The sequence below is a fragment of the Zonotrichia leucophrys genome, chromosome 2 (genome assembly GCF_028769735.1).
Source record: "Zonotrichia leucophrys gambelii isolate GWCS_2022_RI chromosome 2, RI_Zleu_2.0, whole genome shotgun sequence".
Lineage (NCBI taxonomy): Eukaryota > Metazoa > Chordata > Aves > Passeriformes > Passerellidae > Zonotrichia > Zonotrichia leucophrys.
The window spans coordinates 59,055,922-59,078,710 of NC_088171.1; the positions used below are offsets into that span (position 1 = coordinate 59,055,922).

Here is a 22,789-nt window from a genome sequence, read left to right on the forward strand (position 1 = left end):
CTGTAATAACTGCCAGTTCTTGATTCCAGTTTTGTAGTGCTATGCCAATTGAATTCATTATGCAGATCTTGGTTCAGTAATAAAGGAGACTTCACATACATTTTCAAAAGTGGGAGAATCAGGTTTTGTCAAAATGGCAATAACTGCCATTTTACTTCTTTGTTTCACACCTTCTTTTACTAGTTTACTAAGAAGACCCACATCCGAATTCAAGACTTGGAGTCACTCTTGCTTATTCAGTCAGTAATCTGTGCTTTTTGTCTCTGAAATAGGAAAATATCAATCACCCTTTTTTTCTTAAACTGAAATCTTGTGAAAACTATGTCTGTACAATCTCTGGTTTTTCAATATCAATAAAGGAAAATCTGCATAGACAAATATATATTAAAACAAAAATATGCTTTGTACTAGTGTCAGGCAAAACAAAAAATTTGACCTTTCGTACAGAGATCAAAGTCTGTGGCTCACAATATTGGTCTCTGTCTTCAATTTTCCCAGTGTTGTGCAATATTGCAGTTTTCTTTGAATTAGTGCGTTTTTCTGTTTTGAAAGAAAACCATCAAAATAAGTTGTGTAATATTGTGCTTTCATGAAAAGTGATTGTAGCAATTTTAGGGTTTTTTCTTTTTTCTGCACTTGAAATGCCATGATGGAGAAAAACACTGAGAAAACGCTGTTGTTTTGTAGCTGTTACAGCCATAATGGCATTCAAAATTGGAATTTCAAAGCTGCATTGTGGATAAACATTTTTTACTTTTTATGTTTGAAATGTAGAGGCTTTCCATTTTCTCAAAATACTATTATACTTAGAACCTCAACTTGTAGTTTCAGTAAAGGACTGTACACAATACTTTTTTCTGGGTCAGTTTGATAATGTAGCTCAAACTGAACATGCTCATTTGAAGGTGCTCCTGATGCACTTGGAATGTGTTTAGGATCTTACACTCCACTTGTGAAGTGTTTAAATCTCAGAATTTCCAAGCCTTCCATAGTACCAAAGGCATGTCTGTAATGCATGGGAGTGCAGCACTCAGAGAGAATAAGGAGTTATTGTGCATTATTCAGTGGTGGCAGCACTGCTGTGATTTATGGAAGGAGGGAGTTGTCCAGAGAGCCGTGAGAGCTTTCATCAGCCTGCTCAGCAGGCTGCATTGGCTGGCATTCCTCTAGCAGAGGGATGCCTTGCAGGGCCTATGCCAAATGCTTTGCAGCTAAGATCATGGAAGGTACATGTTTAATACAAAGGGGAAAGAAATTGTGCTGGTTTTCTGTCTGTACTTGTCTGTGAAGGCTGCAGAGAAATGGATGCGAAGAAGGTGTAAATACGAGATTTTTCTGTTTGTTTGCAGTCATCCTAGAGGTGGGATGCTGTACAATATCCCAAACCTCCAAAGCTAGAATCCAATTAGATAGCTGTAACTGAAACCATATAATCTTGTAGGTCTTGTTTTCACCCTTTTCTCAGCGAAGGGTGAGTCTAGACCTCTGTAATGCTGTTTCCATGTTTTCTGTAGCCTAGCTGTTCTTAAATATTCATTTACAAAATGAAGTAAGGGGGTAGGTAAGAAGTTTATCCAAGCCTTTGTCCATAATCCATTGAAAAATACCTGGTAAAAGATAAATGTTAGTGGAAACTGCAGTTGTGTTGACATACATTGAGTAAACATGGTGTGAAACTTCCAGCTTTGTGATGAGACCTGGAAAGGGCTAATCAGAGTGTTCTACTGCTTGTATTTCCTGTGGCTTCTCCAGTCTAAAGGACTGGAGAAAATTTCACTGAAAATAAGTTTCCCTCAATTTTTGAGAATTAAAAACAAAATAATCCCATGACATGACATCAAATTATTATGACTTTCTGCAGGTGCATACCAAAGAAACAAGTGTGCTTGACCAGTTTTGAGAAGTTTGAATGCAGCCAGCATGAATGTGTGCCAAGGCAGTTAAATTGTGACCAGACACGGGATCCTGTTTGTGACACAGACAATGTGGAATACACTAACTTGTGTACCTTGTACCAAAAAGGAAAAACTTTGGCATACCGAGGACCTTGCCAGGTAGGAAGTGGTTCTGGCAATAAGTATCAAATCTTCTTTGTTCCTTGGTGTTCAACTTAATAATTTTTATTTTTATTTTTTTTAAATATTGTTTGCTTGTTTGGGTCTTTTTTAAGTATTGTTTTTGGGGTTTATAGCTAACAAAAAGTAGTAAAAACTTTTTTTTAACTAGTGTAAAAATAATGTCACAATCTTCAGAATTTTGTCAGGTGTTTCTCTGCTTTATTTAACAGTTGTCTCAAAGCCAATCAAAAGCTCTACTTATGCTTTCTTGGGGGTAATACTCTTGATATTTTTATCTTCCTATATATATTGTTAAAGCTTGCACGCTAAGGTGTGTTTGCAGTAATTAGTGCAGTTCCTTGGTCACTTAAATGCTTCTTACCAATTTTAACTCGTTGAAATATAAAATATTGCCCAGTCACACAAAGTCTTTTAGCTTTTTGTGTGATTGTGCCCCATGTTTACCAAGTTCTTTGCTCAGGATCTATTTACATACTAGGCAGTCTGTAATAATTTTCTAGTTAGTCTGCATTGGATTAGTCTTCATATTAATCCTTGAGAAGGATTAAAATTAGGTTTAGGTTTTGCATCCCGCTGCTCTCTACGGTGGTGTTAGACAAGGTGGTTCTGTCACCTTACAATAACATATACACAGATATAAGTAATATAGGTAAATAAGTGGTATATAAAAATATACAAGAATGTGTTAGAAACACATGTGCACGCCCACTAAATTTTAAGCACACAAAGCCACACTAAGATGAATTAATAAATTACTAATGAGTTGTTTAATTATTAGTAGAATAATTTAAGTTATAGTGAAATTATAATTATTTGAATTTATTTCATAGGTTAATTTAAATATGGTCATTTTATTTAAGCATTGCACAGAACAAAAGTTTTTCGTTTCTGAAATATGTTTTATTGTGCATTTCTCAGACTCTGTCACCTTCTTGAAGTACTTACCTTTTCATTTATGGCCCATTCATAAACTGGCAGGTTACTTCCTCTGGATTTCCTGCCTTTGCAAAGGTTTGGCATTATTAGCAGTGAGTTCCCATTAACTTTGCCTTTCCTGGTGTGGAAGCGCCTCGGCAGTTGGTGTGGCGCGGCTGCAGGCCTGCCATGTGTTCCAGCCCTTCTGCAGGTCGCCGGAGCCCGTGTGCGGGCACAACGGGGACACGTACAGCAGCATCTGCGCCGCCTTCGCCGACCGCGTGGCCGTGGACTACCCGGGGCCCTGCCAGGCCGTGGGCGCGCTCTCCAGCCGCGGCTCCCACTCGGAGTGCGCCTTCGTCAGCTGTCCCCAGCCCTCTGCCGCCGCCTGCAAACCCGTCCTGGCGCCAGGTGGGCCGCGCACTGCAGACAGGGCACAGTTCTCCAGGGCCATGCTTGGAATAAAACAGGCTTTAACGTGTTGTGTGAACAGAAAGCATAAAGCGTAAAGAGATGGCTCTGCTTAGGGCTAGAACCAGCCAGTATCAGGACTCAGATAAGTAAACCTGAATTGGAAAGCCCTTGGCTGTAGGGGGGTGCTCCTTCGGTCTCTTAGAGACTGGCAGCTGGGATGAGTGTGATAGAAACGAATGAGCTCTGTGGTGTCCAGGGTAGGATGCTTCTAGGAATCTGGTGAGTAATTTTTTGGAAGTGGCAGCACAGATACCACATTGGAATGCTGAGCTGTCATCAGCATCGGGTTCCCAGAAGGGCAAAGATGGTATTTAGTTAGTTAGGAGACAGAGTAAAATACCACATGTATTCACTGTACTGTGGAAGACAGCAGGAGTAGGTTTGCAGTGTGCTGGTTTGAACCAATTTTTTATTGTTTCCACAAGTGCTTCCTTTATGAAGCAACAACTAATCACAGGTAATGCACAGAGCAAGAAAAGCTCTGTTCTTAAAATGAAAGTTTTATTTATTTTCCTCCTTTCTTGCCCCCTTTGAAAAAGGTCTTTGTGCTTTGTAATCACATTTAGTACTGTAAATGTCACTCTGTGAATGTGAATTACATAGAAGTTGGTGAGTGGATTTAATACACAGCCATGGATAGAGAGTTGAAATATTATTCCTTTGGTTTCTAACATGATGAGGAAAACCAGTAGGAGAAACATCTGTTAGAAAAGCACTTTTTCTCCCTTGTTATCTAAAGGTTTTACTCTCCAACATGGTGTAAGTGCAGAAACTAATGCTTGCAATGTGCATAAAGCTTCTGTCATGTCCTAGCTATATCAGCTCTTGAAATCCTTCAATTCTGTAGGTGATATGCATGCATCCATACAAAATCTTGTGGTACACACAGTGCCTCCAGTTTTTAGCTTACAATAATGAAGGATCTTAAAAAGAGTGAAAGTTCATTTTGTTGCTTCATGCTGATAGTAGTAAAAGTGTGTGAAAAGGGGACAGATTTTGCATTATAAATGTTTTCAATATTAAAATAATATTAGAACTGTGCAATTCTGCTGTCAAATTGAAACATTTACTTTGTTTTGGTAATTTTGCTATTTTCATGCTTAGTTAATATTCAAATTTTGACTCTTGCTTACTTAAAAGTGAAAAGACTACTTGTTTTTATTACTGAGATTTCTTTAATTCACATAGGAGCCTGCTGTCCACTATGTGCTGGAATGCTGAGAATCTTATATGACAAAGACAAGCTGGATAATTTTGCAAGGGTAAACAGTTCAATCATGCCTAATGTAAAATGGTATATGAAAAGTCAAATTATAGTGCACTTCCTCCTGAAAGGTTAACATGTTATAAAAACCATTATTTTTTAGTTGTTATTTGTGATGGGGTTTTTTTCCTTGTACTGCTTATACTTTCCTTTATTTCTTTATCTGAGTCATAAATTGAATTACAATGCAAAGCAAAACAGAATTAGAGTAGACACAAACAAGCAGACTCAGGTTTGCAGTTTGTAATACTGCAGTTTGCAGTTTTTGACTTGTAATAATGCAGACAAATTATATGGAAACAGCATCTATGATTCTACTGCTTTCCTGTGAGCGATTTTGTGTTTGTAGGTGCTCTGTATGTGTGTTGACCAATTTTGCTGAATAACTGTGTCTGTTGGGTCATGACAGCATCCTGGAGTGGTGTCCAGTTGCCATCTCTAATGGCACGAGGGACACAGTGGCTACTGCAGCTTCTCAGTTCATACATTACAGCATGTGACTGTGAATTTTTGGTTTCTGATAGAAGCCTTTCTAGTTGAAGAAATGTATTGGTCTTACTCAAGTAGTTGGTGATAACTACTCTCACCGACTAAGCACCCTAATCCCTGGATTGTAATGTCTGCCTCTTTTAGTTCAGGCAGCTGGTTCATGTGAGAAGAAGCTGCTTCAAATACTGCAGAGTTCTATAAATCTAGAGCTGCTCTGCCTCTTGTTTTCCAGTGTGGGAGCACAAACCACTGTAACAGATAACCAGTTATTATTTTGAGGTATGTGATACACAGACACACAAACCGTGAAGATGGACAACACATATCAAAATCACACAATATAAGAAGTAAATAATTTCCCTCTTTCTTTCTTTCCTTCACTTTTTCCTTTTTTTGCTTTTATTTTTAATTCTTTTACATTTTTGGAGGGGTTGGTTTTCAGGTTTTTTTAGAATCAGTGAATCATTTCTTAGAATGATGTTTTAGAAGCATGGAATCGTTTAGGTCTTTTGCTAGCATTTAGAGTAGAGTTTGGAACGGAGTCGTTTAATGGCTGAAACCCATTTTCTGGCATGACATAATGTTATAAAACTGAGGAGGAGAATTTTCCATAATATCACTTCATCCACAGAGTTCTTTTTCTCCTCCAGGTAACAAATAAAAAGCCAATAACAGTACTTGACATACTTGAAAAAATCCGCCTGCATGTGTCAGTGCCACAGTGTGATGTGTTTGGATACTTAAGCATAGAATCTGAAATTGTGATTCTCATAATTCCTGTGGATCAGAACCCCAAACCATTGCAGGTAGATGATGTTGTTATTTTATTTACCCAGCATTAATTTACTTCACTTTTGTACGTGTAGGATGGTGCTTGTTTCTCAGGCAGATATGTTGTGTGTAATTTGATTGCTCATGCCCTGTTATGTCCAACTCAGCTTCAACTTGTCTCCTTCTCTAGCAGAAATAGCCCAAAATGTTTCCATGACTTAGAAAAGAAAGTCTTGCCAGCCTGGTCAGCTCTCACTCCATCTGCAGCAGGTGCTGTCAGATTCCTGGGGGAAGGAAAACTCCAAAATCAGAGGCCACCACTGCTTACCTCATTGGTGGCACCCATTGCTGAGCTAGACACTCTTCAACTTTCAAAGCTTTGGACCTCCAGATATTAAGTTTTTCAAGTTTAAACTTCACCAGAGGCAGTTTCCAATGCTTTTTAAGAGACTTATTAAACTAAATTCCTTTCTAGGGTGCAGTAGAAAATGAAGTGGAAAAAATTAATTTCCTAACAGAAATTCATTAATATCATCTTGTCAGTGGGGGAATGGAAACCTGCGGTTTCCCAGGTTCTGTTACTTCCGTTCTTCTCTCCCTTTCCCATAAACAAAATCAGTTATCTCTCATTTGGAAGAAAAATCCCAGGAAGGAGAAAATCTGGATTTTTCCACCATTGCAGACTTCAAGGAAGTAAGTTGGTCAATCAGGAAGGAAGTCCTCAGTTTCAGAGGCACTTTCTTTAGTGATCATTCACTGGGGGCTTTTTTGCATCAACATTCAAAACATATCAACCCACACTAACTTGTATCTAGCTTCCTTCCTTTTCCTTTTCTACTGCTCAGGGCTTCCACAGGAGTTTTCATAGTACCAAAGTCTATGATGAGACCTCTGATCTGTTTTCCAAGTACTCCCCAGAGATATATAAATCTTATGTGGTGATGGGAATATTTTTGCATTGGCATTTTCCATGGTAAAAAGAGAAATAATAACTTTTTTTTCCCCCTCTAGATTGAAGCCTGCAATAAAGAGGCAGAAAAGATTGAGTCTCTGATCAATTCGGACAGCCCAACATTAGCATCACACGTGCCACTGTCAGCTCTAATTGCATCCCAAGTACAAGTTTCATTTAGCATTTCTTCTGCTTCTGCTCAAGAGGTGTCTGCTCTGCACTCCCTGTTCATAAGTCTTCTATTCACCTTGGCATCAGCATTGAGATACTGCCTGTAACTGCTTGGGAAATATGCACCAGCACTGGGGCATTTGTATTGTGAAGGACTTTTGGAGTTGTTGATCACTGAACGAGAAAAGAAAAAACATGCAAGATTTGATGGACTTAAGATTTTTCAATGAAGGACTAAAAGTATTTGAATAATGTGAAAAGATTATTCTCTTACTCATAACTAGTCAGATGACTGTTTCAGCACAATTAGATTGTTTTCCATGGATCTTGGAAACAACATAAATATGCTCTGGAAGGCTCTGACATTATGGATTTATGATTTTGAGGAGAAGGGATCTTATAGGGTTTTTTCAGCCATTAACTAAACAGTGTTTTGAGTTTACTGAAGAATGCTAATTTTATATTATTCAGATGCATATCAGTGACAAAGAAAGCATGCACCTATTTTAAACATCATTTTTGGAAGAAACAGATTGCTGCTACTTAATTACCCTACCAAAAATTTAAGAGTTTATTCTCATGTAAATATGCTTTCATATTTTATTATGAAGAAAGCTAACTAGCCCTGGGCCTATTTCACTAGACATCTTTCCTTGGACTAGTGAGGACTTGCAGGACTTTGGGCTCACTTCTTGTAAAATGACAATCAAGCTCTATGCTAGTACCTGACTTCAGTGAAGAGATGTGTTCTTTTTATAGTTTTGTACATTTCAGAATCTCATATTGGATGCAAAATATAAAGAATCCCAGTATCTATATTTAAGTGCCATTTAAAATATTGCAGTATTTGCATGTTATCTAATGAAATTTATACTTTAAATGTTTATGCAAACAGTATGTTTTATTATTTACTGTATTTTATGCACCTGACTTTACTCTACATGAAGTATTTTATATCAGTATTATGATAGCCAAGTTTTGAAGTATATACAGAAAAACTTATTTTTGCCAAAATGCTGAACTTTGAAAGAAAGCACTGAAAACTTTTTTGAACATATATGTTGTAGCATGTTTGTAGCAGTTATTTTCTGCTAAATCTTTTAAATGCAAAAGCATTAAAGCTTTTTATTTTAATAAACATTTGTGTCTTGTGTCCTTGTGTAGAATGCATGTAATTTTATGGATTCAGCAAGACTGCATAGATTTCCTTTTCTCTCTCAAAATAAGCACTTAAAACTAACTGCACTTACATATGTGCATGACTCACACAGCAAATGTTCCCAAATAGATGTCAAGAGGGTCTCAAGGATGAACGTGTTCTTGCCAAATACCTTGAGGAAGACTCATGCAAATAATCATCCAAGTCTTGAAACAAAAAACTTGAGTATGTTGATAATCCATCTGTTTCTGAAATTTGTTATGTGTATTCTTTAGACTTGGACAGAGAAATAGAATGGATGCATTTTTGAAAAGCTTTTTGAACTGAAATGGCTCAGATGATAGCCCCAGAAACTTCAAACAATTCAGATTGTTTGTTTTTTTCCAAATCATTAGCAAATATCTCTTCAATATGAGGTTTCTTAGCTTGACTAGCATTTAGCTGAAGCAAATCTGATGCCTACTAAAAAGTAATTATAAATGTCTTAAGAGAAAAAATTATATATACACACACATACATGTGCATTTATATATATAATTAAATATATATAAATATAAATAAATAAATATATACACATGCACCACACTGGAAAACTTAGTAAAGAGCTTTAAAAGCACACTTTTGGTGGAATAATATATACAGTGAACTTACTTTTATATACCTGTGAAGATTTTCTCTTATGAGAAATTATAACAAAAAAGTTGCCTTAAATTTTGTGATGAATCTGGGAGAAGCAGAATTTAAGCCCAGAGACTGTGATTCTTTAATTTATGTCAGTGTCCATTGCTTGCTAGAAAAGAGTGAAGCTTTTGAGAAGTTAAATATGTACAGAACCAATGAGGTTTCACAGAATCCTAAATTCTGAAGCAGAAGTCCAGCATTCAGACTGTACAAGGTTTATGTTCTTTTTTCTGGATGAACAAAAGCACTTAACTATTTCCTAGGGTTTCTCAAGACCTTGGACTACCTCAAAAGAATGAAGAAATTGTTTACTTGTGGGTTTTGAATTCAGTTGAACTGGGATAAAAAATAGAAGAAACCAAGACCAGTCTTAATTGCAACCTAGGAAATTTGAACCTGAGGAGGACAAATCTGGTGCAGGTTTCAGAGGAGTTTTCCATAAAGGTGCTAACAATCTTCTGTCACCATCTGTGTGGAAATCTGGGTTCACTTAAAAGGAATGGAGACAGCACAAGGGCACTTCAAAGCAGCACAAGCCTGTTTGTTGCTTTTATAACAGAACCCAGATGAAACATTTACAAAACATAATTTGCTTCCCTGCTGAAAACCAGCAATGGCAATAACTGGCTCCAGAGAGATGTCACTGTCCTCTCTCAGTTTGCTTAGTTTGGTTCTTCCCAGCAGGGTGGTACAGAAGCGGAGATGCCAGAGGTGCCACTTTGTGCAGCCCCAGGGACAAACACCACAGCAAGTAAAAGCAAGAGACTTCTGGCTGAGTTCTGAGTCCAGCAGGAGCTGGCATCTGAATTTTGGAGGTGAGGAACAGTCACTTCTGAGCAGGCACAAAATCACACCTGGAACTGCAGTGTCACTTTGTCACTCCACAGCCCTGCTCCTCTCCCTTGCTCTGCTTTATGGTGCTTTACCCTCTGTCATCGCTTGGAGATTTGCACTTGTGTCTCTCAGTTCAAAGGCTAAATGTTATTTATACATCCCTACTGAGTTCATGACGCTTCTCCAGCTCTTCCTTTTACACATAACAAAGGACATTTCAAAACTTTTCCCCACCATCTCTAGTCCTAGGAAGCTCTGGGAGCGTTTACATGAGCAAATACAAATACATGAATGCTCTGTGAGACTGCAGCCTAAGTGTTTCATATTTGAAGTCTAGACTGTAATTCACTGACCCTATAGTCAAGTGAATCCCAAAAAGTAACAGTTAGGGGGGAAAAAAGATGTTTCTGCCAGAGTTGTGCAAGACCTGACTGCAACCTCCTGCAAGTTCTTTGAACTGGTGCTTTCATACAGTGAGACAGTGGCTCCAGCTGTTCCCTGTGGAGCAGTGATGAAGGTGGCAACTGCACGTAACTCTGTCACCTCCTAAGAGTGGCTGCACCTACCACTGCTAAGGCATCCTGCTCCCATAGAGGTGCTCAGTCACTGCTTGTTCCGTGCTCTCTCCCAGTCTTCTCTGGGCTGCAGTCTTCTGCTGAGCCCACTGCGTAAGCCAAAGAGCATCTCAGTGCATAAACAAACAAAATCTCTGTGAGAAAAATGTTTCCAAGCCCTAGCAGGTGGGTTTGTCTCAAGTTATCACAACAACAGTCAAAAGGATATGCTGATATACATCAGCTTTTGTTAATTAACACCATGAAACTGCATGTTTCAGTTCTATTTGAAGCTACAGCTGTATACAAATTCAATGCTACCAACATTTGCATTATGGTAGGCAAATTGCGTGTAACCAATATTGAAAGCAAACTTGCTTACTCTGAAAACTGGGGAAACATCAATTAATTTAATTTCATTTCTTAATTTAATGGACTTTGTACATGCACTGCTTAATGGAAAAAAAATGGGAGCATTTCATCTCAATATAAGACATTTTTTTACAGTGATAATAACAAATCCCTGGAATAAACTCCCCAGGGACATGGTGGAGTCCCTTCAACTGGAAGTTTTCAAGATACAACTAGACATGGTGCTAAATGAACCAAAATGTTTGACCAGATGATCTTCTAAGACAACAGTAAAATATCTAAGTAAAAGCTCTTGTAAAAGGATTTTTTTTTTTGCCTTTCAGTTCCTAGGACATAAAGGAAAATAAAAAATAAAGGACAGCCTTCCCTGAAGATGCAATAGTTCCTGAGATAGTGCAGTAATCCTACCATTACTTACATAAAGAAAGGTTATTAACCTTAAATTTTTAATTATATTATCATATATATGAAAATAATTCTGATTATATGTGTATATATATAACATATCTGTGAACCTATAAGTGACTTTCAAACTTGTATTAACAGATTAGTAATGTTAACAGAGTTAATTAGATCACAGTCCTTTCTTAAAACAGAATAAATCTATTCTTCCCCCCAGAGTATTTTCTGATTTGCCTTCCTTAAAACTGGATTCTTCTTCATTTGGCCATGTCCAGTAAGGAGAGTAACCTGAGCCAAAGGGTGTTGATGGCTCTGTAATTCTGACACTCCTTCATAATTCCATAGCTTCTTGCTGTAAAGAGCTATCCCTGTGTTTTTGCAAATGCCTTCTCTGGTGCTTGGCAAGGTTTCTCGCTTTGCCTCTTTGTGCTCAGTTCTCAGCATGAGCTGCAATATATACAAAGGTCTTCAATCTGTTTTATTCAGTTCTGACCCCTCCTCTAAGCCAGCATTCTTCTGCAGCACTGAAGAGTCCTAGGGTTAAAATGATTCAATCAGTGGGTTGTGATATACAGCAGAACAGAAGTTCTTACCAGTACTAATGTGGCAGGTTTTAAATTAAAGCCTGCTCTTCAGCTTGGTGTTCTGCAATTCAGCACTGTTTGCTGACAGTAGAAGAAGTGGATGGGTTGTTACTGCTGTTTGCTGTATAAATTTACTTTTTAGCCACATTTTAAGCTGCAGCAGCAGAAGCAACATTCAGTAAATATAAATAAAGATATAGTCAGATGCACATATATGCTTGTATACACACCAATACACACATATATAAGCATATAAATATATTTATATCACAGTGTTCTGTATCAGGCTCCATACCAGCCTCTTCAGGAAGAGAACATTTGGCCATTGCAGAGAATTTAGTAATTTATTTTGGTAAAGAACCAAAATATGAGAGGTTAATACTTTTAAGTTTGAATTTCAAGTACAAACGGCAATCAAAGATGCAGGCTCACACTGACTTATTGCCTAATTTATACAAGATGTTGTCTGGCTATATGCACACAAAAAGGCTAAAAAGATAACTTTGGATGGTTTCATTCTCAGGTGCATTCAGCTGCAGCAGTTCATTTTCCTCTGAGTTCCCTCTGGTGTTTTCACTCTGGTCCCTGCTGCTCAGGGCAGTAAGAGCAGCTTCCAAGAACCAGTGGAATTGCTGGCACCAGTCAGGAGCAGCCATCGGCCCCCAACCGCTGCATCATGTTCGGGGCCTCTGGCATGACAAAGTTTAAATATTTGCAGCCATTAGTTCCATGCAGCAACTGAGCTGCTGTCAGCAAGGCTGTGGCTGTGTTGTCATTAGCAGGTTGTGCACTTTGCTTCTTTAACAGGCTTCAAGTGGCAATGGAAACTCTGGAGCAGCCTCTTGTGGCTGCAGTACTTTCTGAAGTGCTGCTCATATCCATAATGCAGGATTTACTGCCTCCCTGCACCACAGCTTTAAGGCCTCACTCAAGGCCCAGATGAGTCAAAGGAGATGTGAGAAATGCAAATACACATTTCTAAAGTAGAAAAAATTAAATCTATCTTATTTTCCCTTCTGGCTTTAGGCTTCCACAGGAGAAACTGTACAGGCAGAAAGAGTCAAGGGAATGAAACCATGTAACAGAATGCTTATCATAGATACTTATCATAGCAGAAAAGAGAGACAGAAACTATTATTTCCATCCATACATGATGCAGTAAGAATGTGCCATCACAAACAACCTCAGCACAGACTTCCCCCCCTGCTCTGGGAGCTGGCCCAGCCGGGCAGTGCCGGTCAGTGTCCACAGCTTAGGAACAGAGCAAGCGGAGTTGTGGCCTGTGGAGGGAAGCTGAGCTACCCATGCCCCAGGTCAGTCAGTTGTGACGGCAAAGCAGCTAACACAGTCCAGATTGTAACAACAGTGATACGTGGAACTGAGATGCATTTCATTATTCTGAGAAGGATTTTTAGTCAAGTTTAAGCACACTCAAAAATATGCAAAGGCTCGATTACAATCCGGTAACAGCATCTGTTATGTTCATGTGGAGAAGTTTCTCTTGGCAACTGATTAAAAAACTCCAGAGGCAAACATGGGTGTGAGCAAGGGCCAGAGCCTCGGAAATGCTCTTTGAACTTTTCACATCATTGCTGCTGCAGTCAAGGGCATGTGCAGTACAGAAACACAGACTGTTAACCATTACTGTGGCCCTTCTTGCTCTGATGTGTGACCCATGATCCATCACACCTGGTGTTCATTTTGTTATGTACTCAGAAGCAGCACAATGACACTCAACAAGTAAATAAATAGCAAATACACACAATTATAAGCACATCACTGTTAACATCACTGCACCACACTCTGCAATAAAAAAAATGTTCAGTCCTGGTCCTCAGTCCCAAGTTTCCCAAACTGAGTAGTTCACCCGAGTTTCCTGTGTACAGCAGTGCTGTCCATTAACCATGAACTGTTCCAGGTGAAGATAAAGGCATTGGCATTGTGAATGTAGCAACTGTACCATCCTATGATGCTCTGATTTTTAACAGCGTAGAAACTTCCTACCAGAACACAGAAGGAACATTTATTCACAGTAAATGGGTGTGCAGCTGCTGATGATCTTCAATGCATTTTTACTGCCAGCTGCAGCAGACTTTTAACTACTTTGTTAGCAGCAGATGCCTTTCCCAAGGCCTCGTTCTTATCTAGAAGTGTTAGGAAAGGCAGCCCCTACTGGCAGGATAAGAGGCAGTGGACACAAATGAGAAACCTCAAACTTCACCTGAACATCACTTTTACTATGAGATTGGTTAAAACAGCACTGGGCACAGGTTACCCAGAAAGGACAAAAGTATTTTCCACCCTTGAAGATAGTCAACACATGATGGGACACAGCCCTGGGCTCTAGGTGGCTCTGCTTCTTCCCACATCAGCAATGCTGTAATTCTGTAATAAAGCTCTGAGGAGCTAAAAAGCACCACCATACATGCTGTCTTGCTCACTTACCTTGCATTTTTAAAATGTGATAATTTCCAGTGCTTGGATTTGAATTCCATGACATATTTTCTCTCTGCAAGTTAATTCTAGATCAACAGTTCCATTGCAGCAACACATAATCACAGAATGACAGAATACCAGGCTGGAATAAACCTCAGGCATCATCTGGTCCAATCTTACTTGGCAAAAGCACACCGTGCAAAAGCACAGTAACCAGTTCAGCTCAACCTTAAAAGTGTCCAGTATTGGGGATTCCACAACTTTCTTCCCTGGAGAAATTATTCCAATGCCTGTTTGTTCTCATTGGAAAAAAAACCCAAAAGTTCTTGCATCTACTCATAATAAATATTAAATAACTGTGAAATGTTTTCCTTTGCATCCAACCCACCTGCAGCCATCCCACAGCACTGGGCTGCCCACCAGGCAGGTACTTGACACCCTTGAAAAAAAACAACACTCACTGAGCAAGAGGGTTGAATTTGTCCAATCCTTCCCAATCAGGATAAATGCGGTTACTAAACATCCAGCAGCCTCCTGGCTTGAATGATAGCTCTGTGCTTTGCTTGGCCAATTCAACCCACATTTAAGTGACAACAGTTCTGTGTCTGGAAAGAATCAAGTGAGTTGAAAATGCATTCCATACATTACTACTTATTCTTGAAGAGTACATATTTTCTCTCATATATTACAGCCTTTTCTAGGTTGTGGAATGAAAGGTCTTGCCCAAAACATACAGGTTAACAAAAGACTCACAGCCATAACCCAGATGCTTCTTTGAATGTTTAACATTCAGGTTACTTGTCTGGAGTTTAGGACTAGTATTATTACAGTTTCAGATCTATTTTTTGAAGTTTGCATTTAATTATGGCTCCCAAATGCAAATCTTTTAACACAGAAATCCTCTGCTCTTCAAAACACGTATGAATTTCACAGGTTCAAAATCACTGCTATGATGACTGCAGAAACTCACAAGATTTTTCATAGATTGTATTACTCTGATGTTTTTTTTACAAGGCAGATCTAGTATGCACTAAGCAAGTTAGAAATGCCTCTGTGGGCAGGAAGTATATGAGGTGTTGGGCTCAGGTCTGTAATTGCTGACAGCAACACACCAAAGTTTCTGAGAAGGAATTCAACTTTCCTGAAATTCAATACAGAAAAAGCTAACTACAGAGTGGGAAACATTTGTTTTGACAGACTCAGGAAGACATCATGCTCTTGTGGTTTTAAAATAAACCTTCAACCCTAAGATTAAAAATCTAAACGCTGTGGTCAGGGTTGTGCTCCCCACAGAAATCCCGTAGGTGGCATCACAGCACATGGGGAATTACATTTCAACTGCTTTTGGTTTAGATGGAATGCAGCACCTTGGGATTTTTATTTCTCAATTGTTTTTGTTTAAAGCTAACACTTTCCTGCAACTTCAGTTCTATTTTCTGTGCCACTTTTATCTCAAGAAGAGCCAATCTGCACAGACTTAAGTCTCTCTTGCTTTATGTAAATTTATTTCCTCCTGCAGATGCCTACCATAACCTACTCAGGGCTGCTTCAAGAATATAATTCTCAGTTGAGAAGCACACCTGACATCAAGGACATGTATGGATGCATTAAATTGTAGGCATGGAAATGAGTCAAATCCACAACCATAATTTTTGTCACCAGCAATCCAAAGAGTTCATATAACTGGGTACTTCAGAGATTAATCAGACACAGGCACAAACCCAGACACACTCTCAAGGCTTCAGTGCTTGTTAACAAAGAAGTGAGTCTTTTGAAGACTTTTTTTTAAAAACCCTGATAGTTCAAAGAACTCTCATGCAGACCTGAAATTATAATGTTACAGTAAATTCAGCATTATTGTCTTAATTCAGAAGAGGAGGGGAAAGCAAGTGATTGCATTAATATCTGAACAACAACCAGTAGATGTCAGCACCATTTTAAATCTGGCATTGGGGGCCACCACAAGGGGAGGACCAGGAAAACCAGTGAGGAGTCCAGGACAAGAACTGCATCCTGCCCCAGTTCACCACATGTCCATCCTGTCCCCAGCAATGACCGTCAGGGCACAGTGCCCCGCTCTCCAGTGAGAGCCACATTGGTTTGTCCATGTGTGACACGTGGGCACAACCTATATTAGCTCCTGTCAAAAAGGAAAAGGAGGTAAAATTGAGGCAGAGGTGCCTCTGGGCTGAGCCTTGACTGGATGCCTGACACTGATGCTCTGCTTGTCCCTTGCAGCTGACTTACTATACAAAGCAGAATAAGAAAACAGCGTACTTTTAATTAGCAGTATGGATGAAAGGAGGAAAATCCAAACAATCAAACAAAAACAAAAACAAAAAACAAAAAAAAAAAAACAAAAAAAAAAAACAAAAAAAAAAAAAGGAAAAACCAAGTAATTCCCTCTTGCAGGATTTATCATCCTTCTCAGGACTTCTCACCAACATAGTATTTCCAAGCACAACTTATCCCTCTGCCTTTGGCTGGGTCTGCTTATAGAGTTTGTGAATTCCTTTGTCTAAAGCGACCTGTTCAGATTTTTTGCCCTCCTATATCCTTAAAAATCCACCCACAGAGAGGGAACAGGGAACTGGCCCCAACAGCTAAACATCTTCTAATAGTAATGTCACTGCATTTAAAGGTTTTAAGGCTTCAAATTTGCCAAAGAGTAATCCATGTTTCTCAGCAAGATACAAATACTCCAGCAAAAACACAAGCAGATCTAACAATGCTCAACCACAGAGTAGTACAAAGCAAAAGTTTTATGCAAGTAACAGAAAACTGCCAGTTAATTTCTCCTCCACCTAATCCAAAACTAGACAGAGAAGATACAAGAATTGCAGATTTTTCAAGGTTTTTGAAGATTTTTTAAGGCTTTGTATTTGTATTTCAAGGCTTTTGCCAAGATTTTAGGGTATTTCTAAAGCAGTTGACCTCACTGCCCCAGAGGAACATGTGCCTCAGGCCAACAGAAACAGTAGGAAGCAGCTGCTCAGAGAAAATACCTTTTTTCCCTATTAATATATCATTTTGCTAAGCTCTGTTTCCCCAAGTGCATGATTAAGAGGTCTTTAATGCTGCTGTTGTTGTTGTTCTGGTTCCCTCCTCCTGTCCAAAATGAAAGCATTCAGAATACTATGTGCATTTTTTTGAATATCTGTATTGTTTTTAAAATATTTTATTTTATAAATAGTTGACATTTTTCTTCTTAGTTGAACAATTTTTATTAGAAAGCCTCCAGTCCAAGCTTTCCAATTCATCTGTTAAAGAACAAAAACGGCATCTGAAGAATCCAGTGGCCGAAGTGTCATTTGTGGGATGGACTTTGCTCTGACCAAGCCTCCCAGGGCCTGCCAGCCCCAGCACCTTTGGTGCAGCAGCACCAGCTTGGTCTCATGCTCAGAAGGGCTCTGGAGAGGTTCCCCCATCCCCACTCCCACAGTACCCCAGCATCCAGGGACCCCAGGTCCTCTTCCAACTCCTCACTCGTGCAGGGATGTGGTCAAAGCCATGTTCAGCAAAACCCAGGCTTTACAAAGAAACTGCAGATGGGGAGGGACGGCCACTGTGCTCACAGAGAGGTGTTTTGGGAATTCACCTACCGCAGCCTTCCTTGGTGCAGCGTTTAACAGGGAGCTGCTGCCTCTCAGCTTCCAAATGCCATTCCACGCCCTGAGCCAGCAGGAGTGTCACCCTTGATGGCTGGGCTTGCGGGGTGTTCCCAGGACACACATTTTTGCAGAACTTGGCAGGTTCCTACAGAGACTGCCCAGCCCTGGACTGTGCTGGTGGGTGGCAGCCCCTTTGTACCTGAAGCAGCCATCTCACACACCTCCCCTCAGCTGAAGTTCAACTCAAAAATGTCTTCCTGCCCCAGTCACACTTGATCCTTCTCAATGCCACAGCCCTGCACCCAGCTGGCTCTGCAGGATTCCACACTGAACGTGGTCACACGTCACCCTCCCCATGTGCCAAGGCTACCTCTGGCCTTGAGCAGCAGTGGGCTGGGTGGATCAGTGGTGGCTGACCTTTATCCATGTGCTCTATAAATCATGATGCCGTTGCAGGAAGTCCCAGCACCCAAGTTCTTCACGTACAATACTGGTTCTTCTCTGCACCAACGCTGTCTAGCAGCTTCTCCTCCATTAACAAGTTGGGTAAATACTTGCACTTTTCACAGCATTAATAAAATAATAAGATCAGTCCAGACAGCTACCTTAAAATGAACTCATACTCCAAAATGCAGAGAATCAACAAAATGATCTGAGGGATGCAGCACCTTTTCTACAAGGCAAGGGTGAGAGAATTGTTCAGATTATAAGTCAAATTGATGCTGACTCTGATAATACAATTAATCAGCTCTTTCTCCAGAAATGCCCAAGCCTGATGCTTTTCAATGACACACACACTATCAGCTGTCCCATCCTTGGCTTACTTGGTGCAGCTCAATCCACATCCCACCTGCTAATCTCAGCCTTCAAGGATGACAGGAACTGCTCTCACTCCCTCTTCATGGACAAGCAGACAAAATAAAATGATACCTGCAAAGATTCTTGAGACTTCTACTCTCCCTCATTCTATTACAAGCTGCTCTGAAACAGGCTGCCAGGTAAAACCCTGATGAATAGCAGTTGATGTGGACTTTAAAGGGTGGGCGCAGGCCCACGTGCTCCCGGTTATCTGCGGAACAACACGCTCCTCACGCACACCACAGACACCCCCTCGCACTCAGTGCCTTAAAACAGGCAAGTGCAGAGCAAAAAGAGCAATGTCACACATGTTTTGAGATCTGGTACCCAAGTAAGAAGAGAAATGGTCACAGCTGCAGGCTGCTTGTCAGATCTGAAGAGCCAGAATGAGATACTGAATGAGACAGCAGGCCCTAAAGTGAGGTGTTAAGACTTTAAATGCAGCACCACAAAGTCTTCCTTCATTCATGAAAATTCAATTTGTCTTTTTCACATTGCAGAGGAGTTAAAGGTCTCCTGACTTTTAAAAAAAGCAATGAACATTTTCATTTTCTTAAGGTTTTGGGGTTGGGGGTGTTTCTTTTGGGTTGGGGGGGTTCATAGTTTGGTTTTTATTTGGTTTTGGGGTGGTTTTTTTGGTCTTTTGCGGGGGGAGCATCCTCCTTGCTATTAGATTGCAACTTTTTATTTCATGTATCTGTACTTTCCTTCTTAATATCAAGTATCTTTCTCACAAAAAGGTGTCCAAAATCAAGTTTTCAAGTTTGAGAAATATGTTTGAAAATGGCACAGCCAGCTGCAGTAGAATTATAGCTTTATAGATAATTTTGTTGAGAATTGCAAACCCAAAAATTATATTCATCAGCTACCTGAATAAGCATCTGAGGTTTTCTGAATTTTAAACACGGAAGGGAAAAAGTTTGATGTGATCGTGAAGGTAGGTAGCATTCCACAGAGGAATACAGTACTGAAAACTCACCACAAAGGTGTTTTGGTTATTGGTCCCTTCCAAAATGCCAGCTTACCAAACAGTATTCACCCACATGAGCATATGCAGAAGAAACATGACCAATATAATAATAATAATAATAATAATAATAATAATAATAATAATAATAATCCTTCCTACTGCACATATTCAAGTAATAAGTTATCACACTATTTCACAAGCACAAAACTCAAGGCACCACAACAAAGTATTATTGCTCAAACACGGACACCTCTCCAGACCAATATATTTCAGAAGCAGGATACATGTAGATTTGGGGCTTTTTCAGTCCCATAGGAAACAAGTACTTGCAACCATCATCCTGCAAGCCAACCAGCATTCTTCCCAGCTGGGCTTCTTCACAGTGGACCAGAGCTCCCTTCACATTTTTCAAGGACTTGTATTCATAAAGCCTGCTGCAGAGGGCAGCTCCACTGTTTTCCCATTCCCATATCCCAGCAGTATGAGGCTCTGTCCTTAGAGAAGTGCCAGAGAGGCAACTACCACGCCAGCCATGCGGAGGCCAAGGCCAGGGCAGCAGCGTGTTTCCTGACTCTCTATCCCAACAACTTCACCTGTGAGAAGCCCACAGCAAAAAGCCTAATTTAGTTAAAGCCTGATTTTTAACTTGGCTGTTTTCAAGCTCCTTGGTTTTCCTGAAAACCACAAGCATACTGTGTTCTCAGTCACCACTTTCACATTTCAAAATTCATCTGGTTTTTATTTCTATAGTACCCACTTAAAAGAGCACATGGATTTAGTGACAGCAAATTAGTACCAAGATTAAGAGCATCAGTCTCTAGAAAAAAATGCAGCTACCAATATTTGAGATAATACACAATTACTATAATGCACTAAGATCTACCTGAAGCATCTAGATCCAAGTTCTACATCTTACTTTCCTCGTCTCTTTCAACAGCCATTTTGCACCAAAAAAATGTTCACATAAAAGTTCTCTGAATGTATTAAAAGAGGGGAGAGGAGGGACAGGCAATCATTTGCACACACACCTAAGAGAAAGTTAAAAATATGGTTTATTTGAAACAGTGAAACCAAAATCCAATAAATAAACCGTTTAATATTAACACTGGACACTATGTAGGAAAACTGGTAAGACTGGATTGTTCCCTTGGTGCCCCAAGCATGGATGAACCATGAAATGACTTCCCAGCTCCTCACAGCCACGCTGCTCTCTCTACAATCTTTCCCCATTCATGGCAAGCCTTCCCCAGATGCACACTGCCAAATTCCCATCCTGGAGTCTCACCAGAACCAGCAGAACCACCATAAAGATGACACGGCTCACAGGGCAGAGGCAGTAGGAGCAAGAGCAACTGTCTACATTTCAGGACTTCCAGAGAGCATTCCTCTTCCTCACTCACATTCCTCTGAACAGGTTTCATGAACTGTGTGCTATGGCCAAGTATATTTTATTTTTTAATTTTTAATGAGCTATAATGAGGCTATAAGAACACAGTTTCTTAATCATTTTTTGGGGTGGCGTGCAACTGATCCTACAAATATTGTTTATGTTTGTTTAACACTGCTATTAAATCACTAGGTTTTTCCAAATAGCAGTAACCGTGTTACATACACATTGAAACTCTTTGATGCAATAAATATGGAAATATTATGATTTTATCCAAAATAGAACTCCAAACAACTTATAAAGCCTCAGGCAGGAAGTCACAAAATTCTGCTAAATGTGTCATGCCGTTTCAGAAACAGCAATAATACATTTTGTATCTGCTTTAGCAAGTTCCTACAGCACAGGGCAAAAGTCTACTGACTACCTTAAAAATAGAAATCAGCTTGGGCATATCACCCTTTCCTTCTAACACTGGCACAAGTGAACTTTGTTTTTTTCTTCTGAGAAAGGAGGGTGGGGAGAGGGGGGTGAAGAGGAGGAAATAAAACCAATGCATCGTACAGGTTATTTATTATGTAACTGGCTGTTGGTACTGGAGGCACTCCCACACAAGCCAGATGAAAACAAGCATAACCAGAAAGGACAGCACTCAAGGCCTCGATGTGGCCACCGGTTTGTGCTTCAACTCAAGTGAACCTTCCCAACAGCTCTTCTGTAATCTGCAACAGAGATGTCAGTCCATACTGAAGGTAAGTCTCTCTGGGTTTATACTGCTGTGATGCTCTCTACAGGCCAACAAGAACCAATTACTACATGAATATCATGGGCTCGAGAACTCAACAATTTAAAGTCTTGATGCTGCAAATTCATCCAGGTTCAGTTTGTACCATTTCTGACCCAAGGGACTTCAAGCCAGGGATCTAATTTGCAGGGGAGTAGGCTCTGCTCAGTTACTGCTCCATAAAACAGCAGTTTAAAAAGTCAGATTTTTCACCATATTTGGGTGATATTTGGATAGGGTTTCTACACTTAAGTGACATGCACAGAGGCCATATACTCTGTGTATCAAAGTAATCTGACACTCTCCAAAGCAGCTGTGTTTTTTGAAAAAGAAAATAAAATAAATGCTGCTTTGAACAACAGGAAAACAACCAGGCTTTAACACCAAATGAAAAGGATAAACACCTCTGGTTAGCAAGATCTATTTAACAGATAACACAATCATTTCATCTCAGTTCACTGTAACACTCCAATGGGCACCCAAAAGCCCCTTAAGTTAATACACAGCAGGAATCACAGATCACCAGATTTAACTGGCACAGGTATTCTGACCGAGGAAAAAAATCACAATGCCATGTATTTCACACCTACCAGAACGCTGGGAATTTGGAAGGGCAATGGATGTAATGGCCACAATCACTGCTTCAGTAGATAAACCAGAAACAGGTCAAAAATATCAGGACTTAAAAATACAAATAATCAAATTAATCTTTTTCACATAGTTTACCTTGTTATTTTAAACCACATTACACATTTTATTACTTAGAAAAGACGACACTGCATAAAAATAAAATAAAATAAAATTTGGTTTTAACAAGGACGAGGGTTTTATATGACAGTATAAAAAATGTAATAGGAGCCTGAAGGGGAAGAAAAAGAAATGGAAGTGGAACAAAAAAAAACCAAACTCCCCCCAAAAAAACCCTACAAAACAAACAAACAGAACAAAAACCAAACCAAAACAAAAAAGAAACAAAACAAAACAAAACAAAAAAAAAAAAAAAAAACCAAAAAAAAACCAAAAAAAACAAAAAAAAAACCCAAAAC

At 39.6% G+C, this 22,789-nt stretch overlaps 1 protein-coding gene across 3 annotated transcripts in view; it reads left to right on the forward strand.

Moving 5' to 3' along the window:
- RECK (reversion inducing cysteine rich protein with kazal motifs) overlaps positions 1-8,206 on the forward strand; it is a 50,810-nt gene extending 42,604 nt beyond the window's left edge. For all 3 annotated transcript variants that reach the window (XM_064705115.1, XM_064705116.1, XM_064705117.1), the window contains 5 exons: positions 1,862-2,054; positions 3,194-3,404; positions 4,656-4,729; positions 5,871-6,026; positions 7,003-8,206. In XM_064705115.1, coding sequence (XP_064561185.1) covers positions 1,862-2,054; positions 3,194-3,404; positions 4,656-4,729; positions 5,871-6,026; positions 7,003-7,221 — 853 coding nt within the window. In that variant the 3' untranslated portion in view covers positions 7,222-8,206. The remainder of the gene's footprint in view (positions 1-1,861; positions 2,055-3,193; positions 3,405-4,655; positions 4,730-5,870; positions 6,027-7,002) is intronic.
- Positions 8,207-22,789: the final 14,583 nt, after the last annotated feature.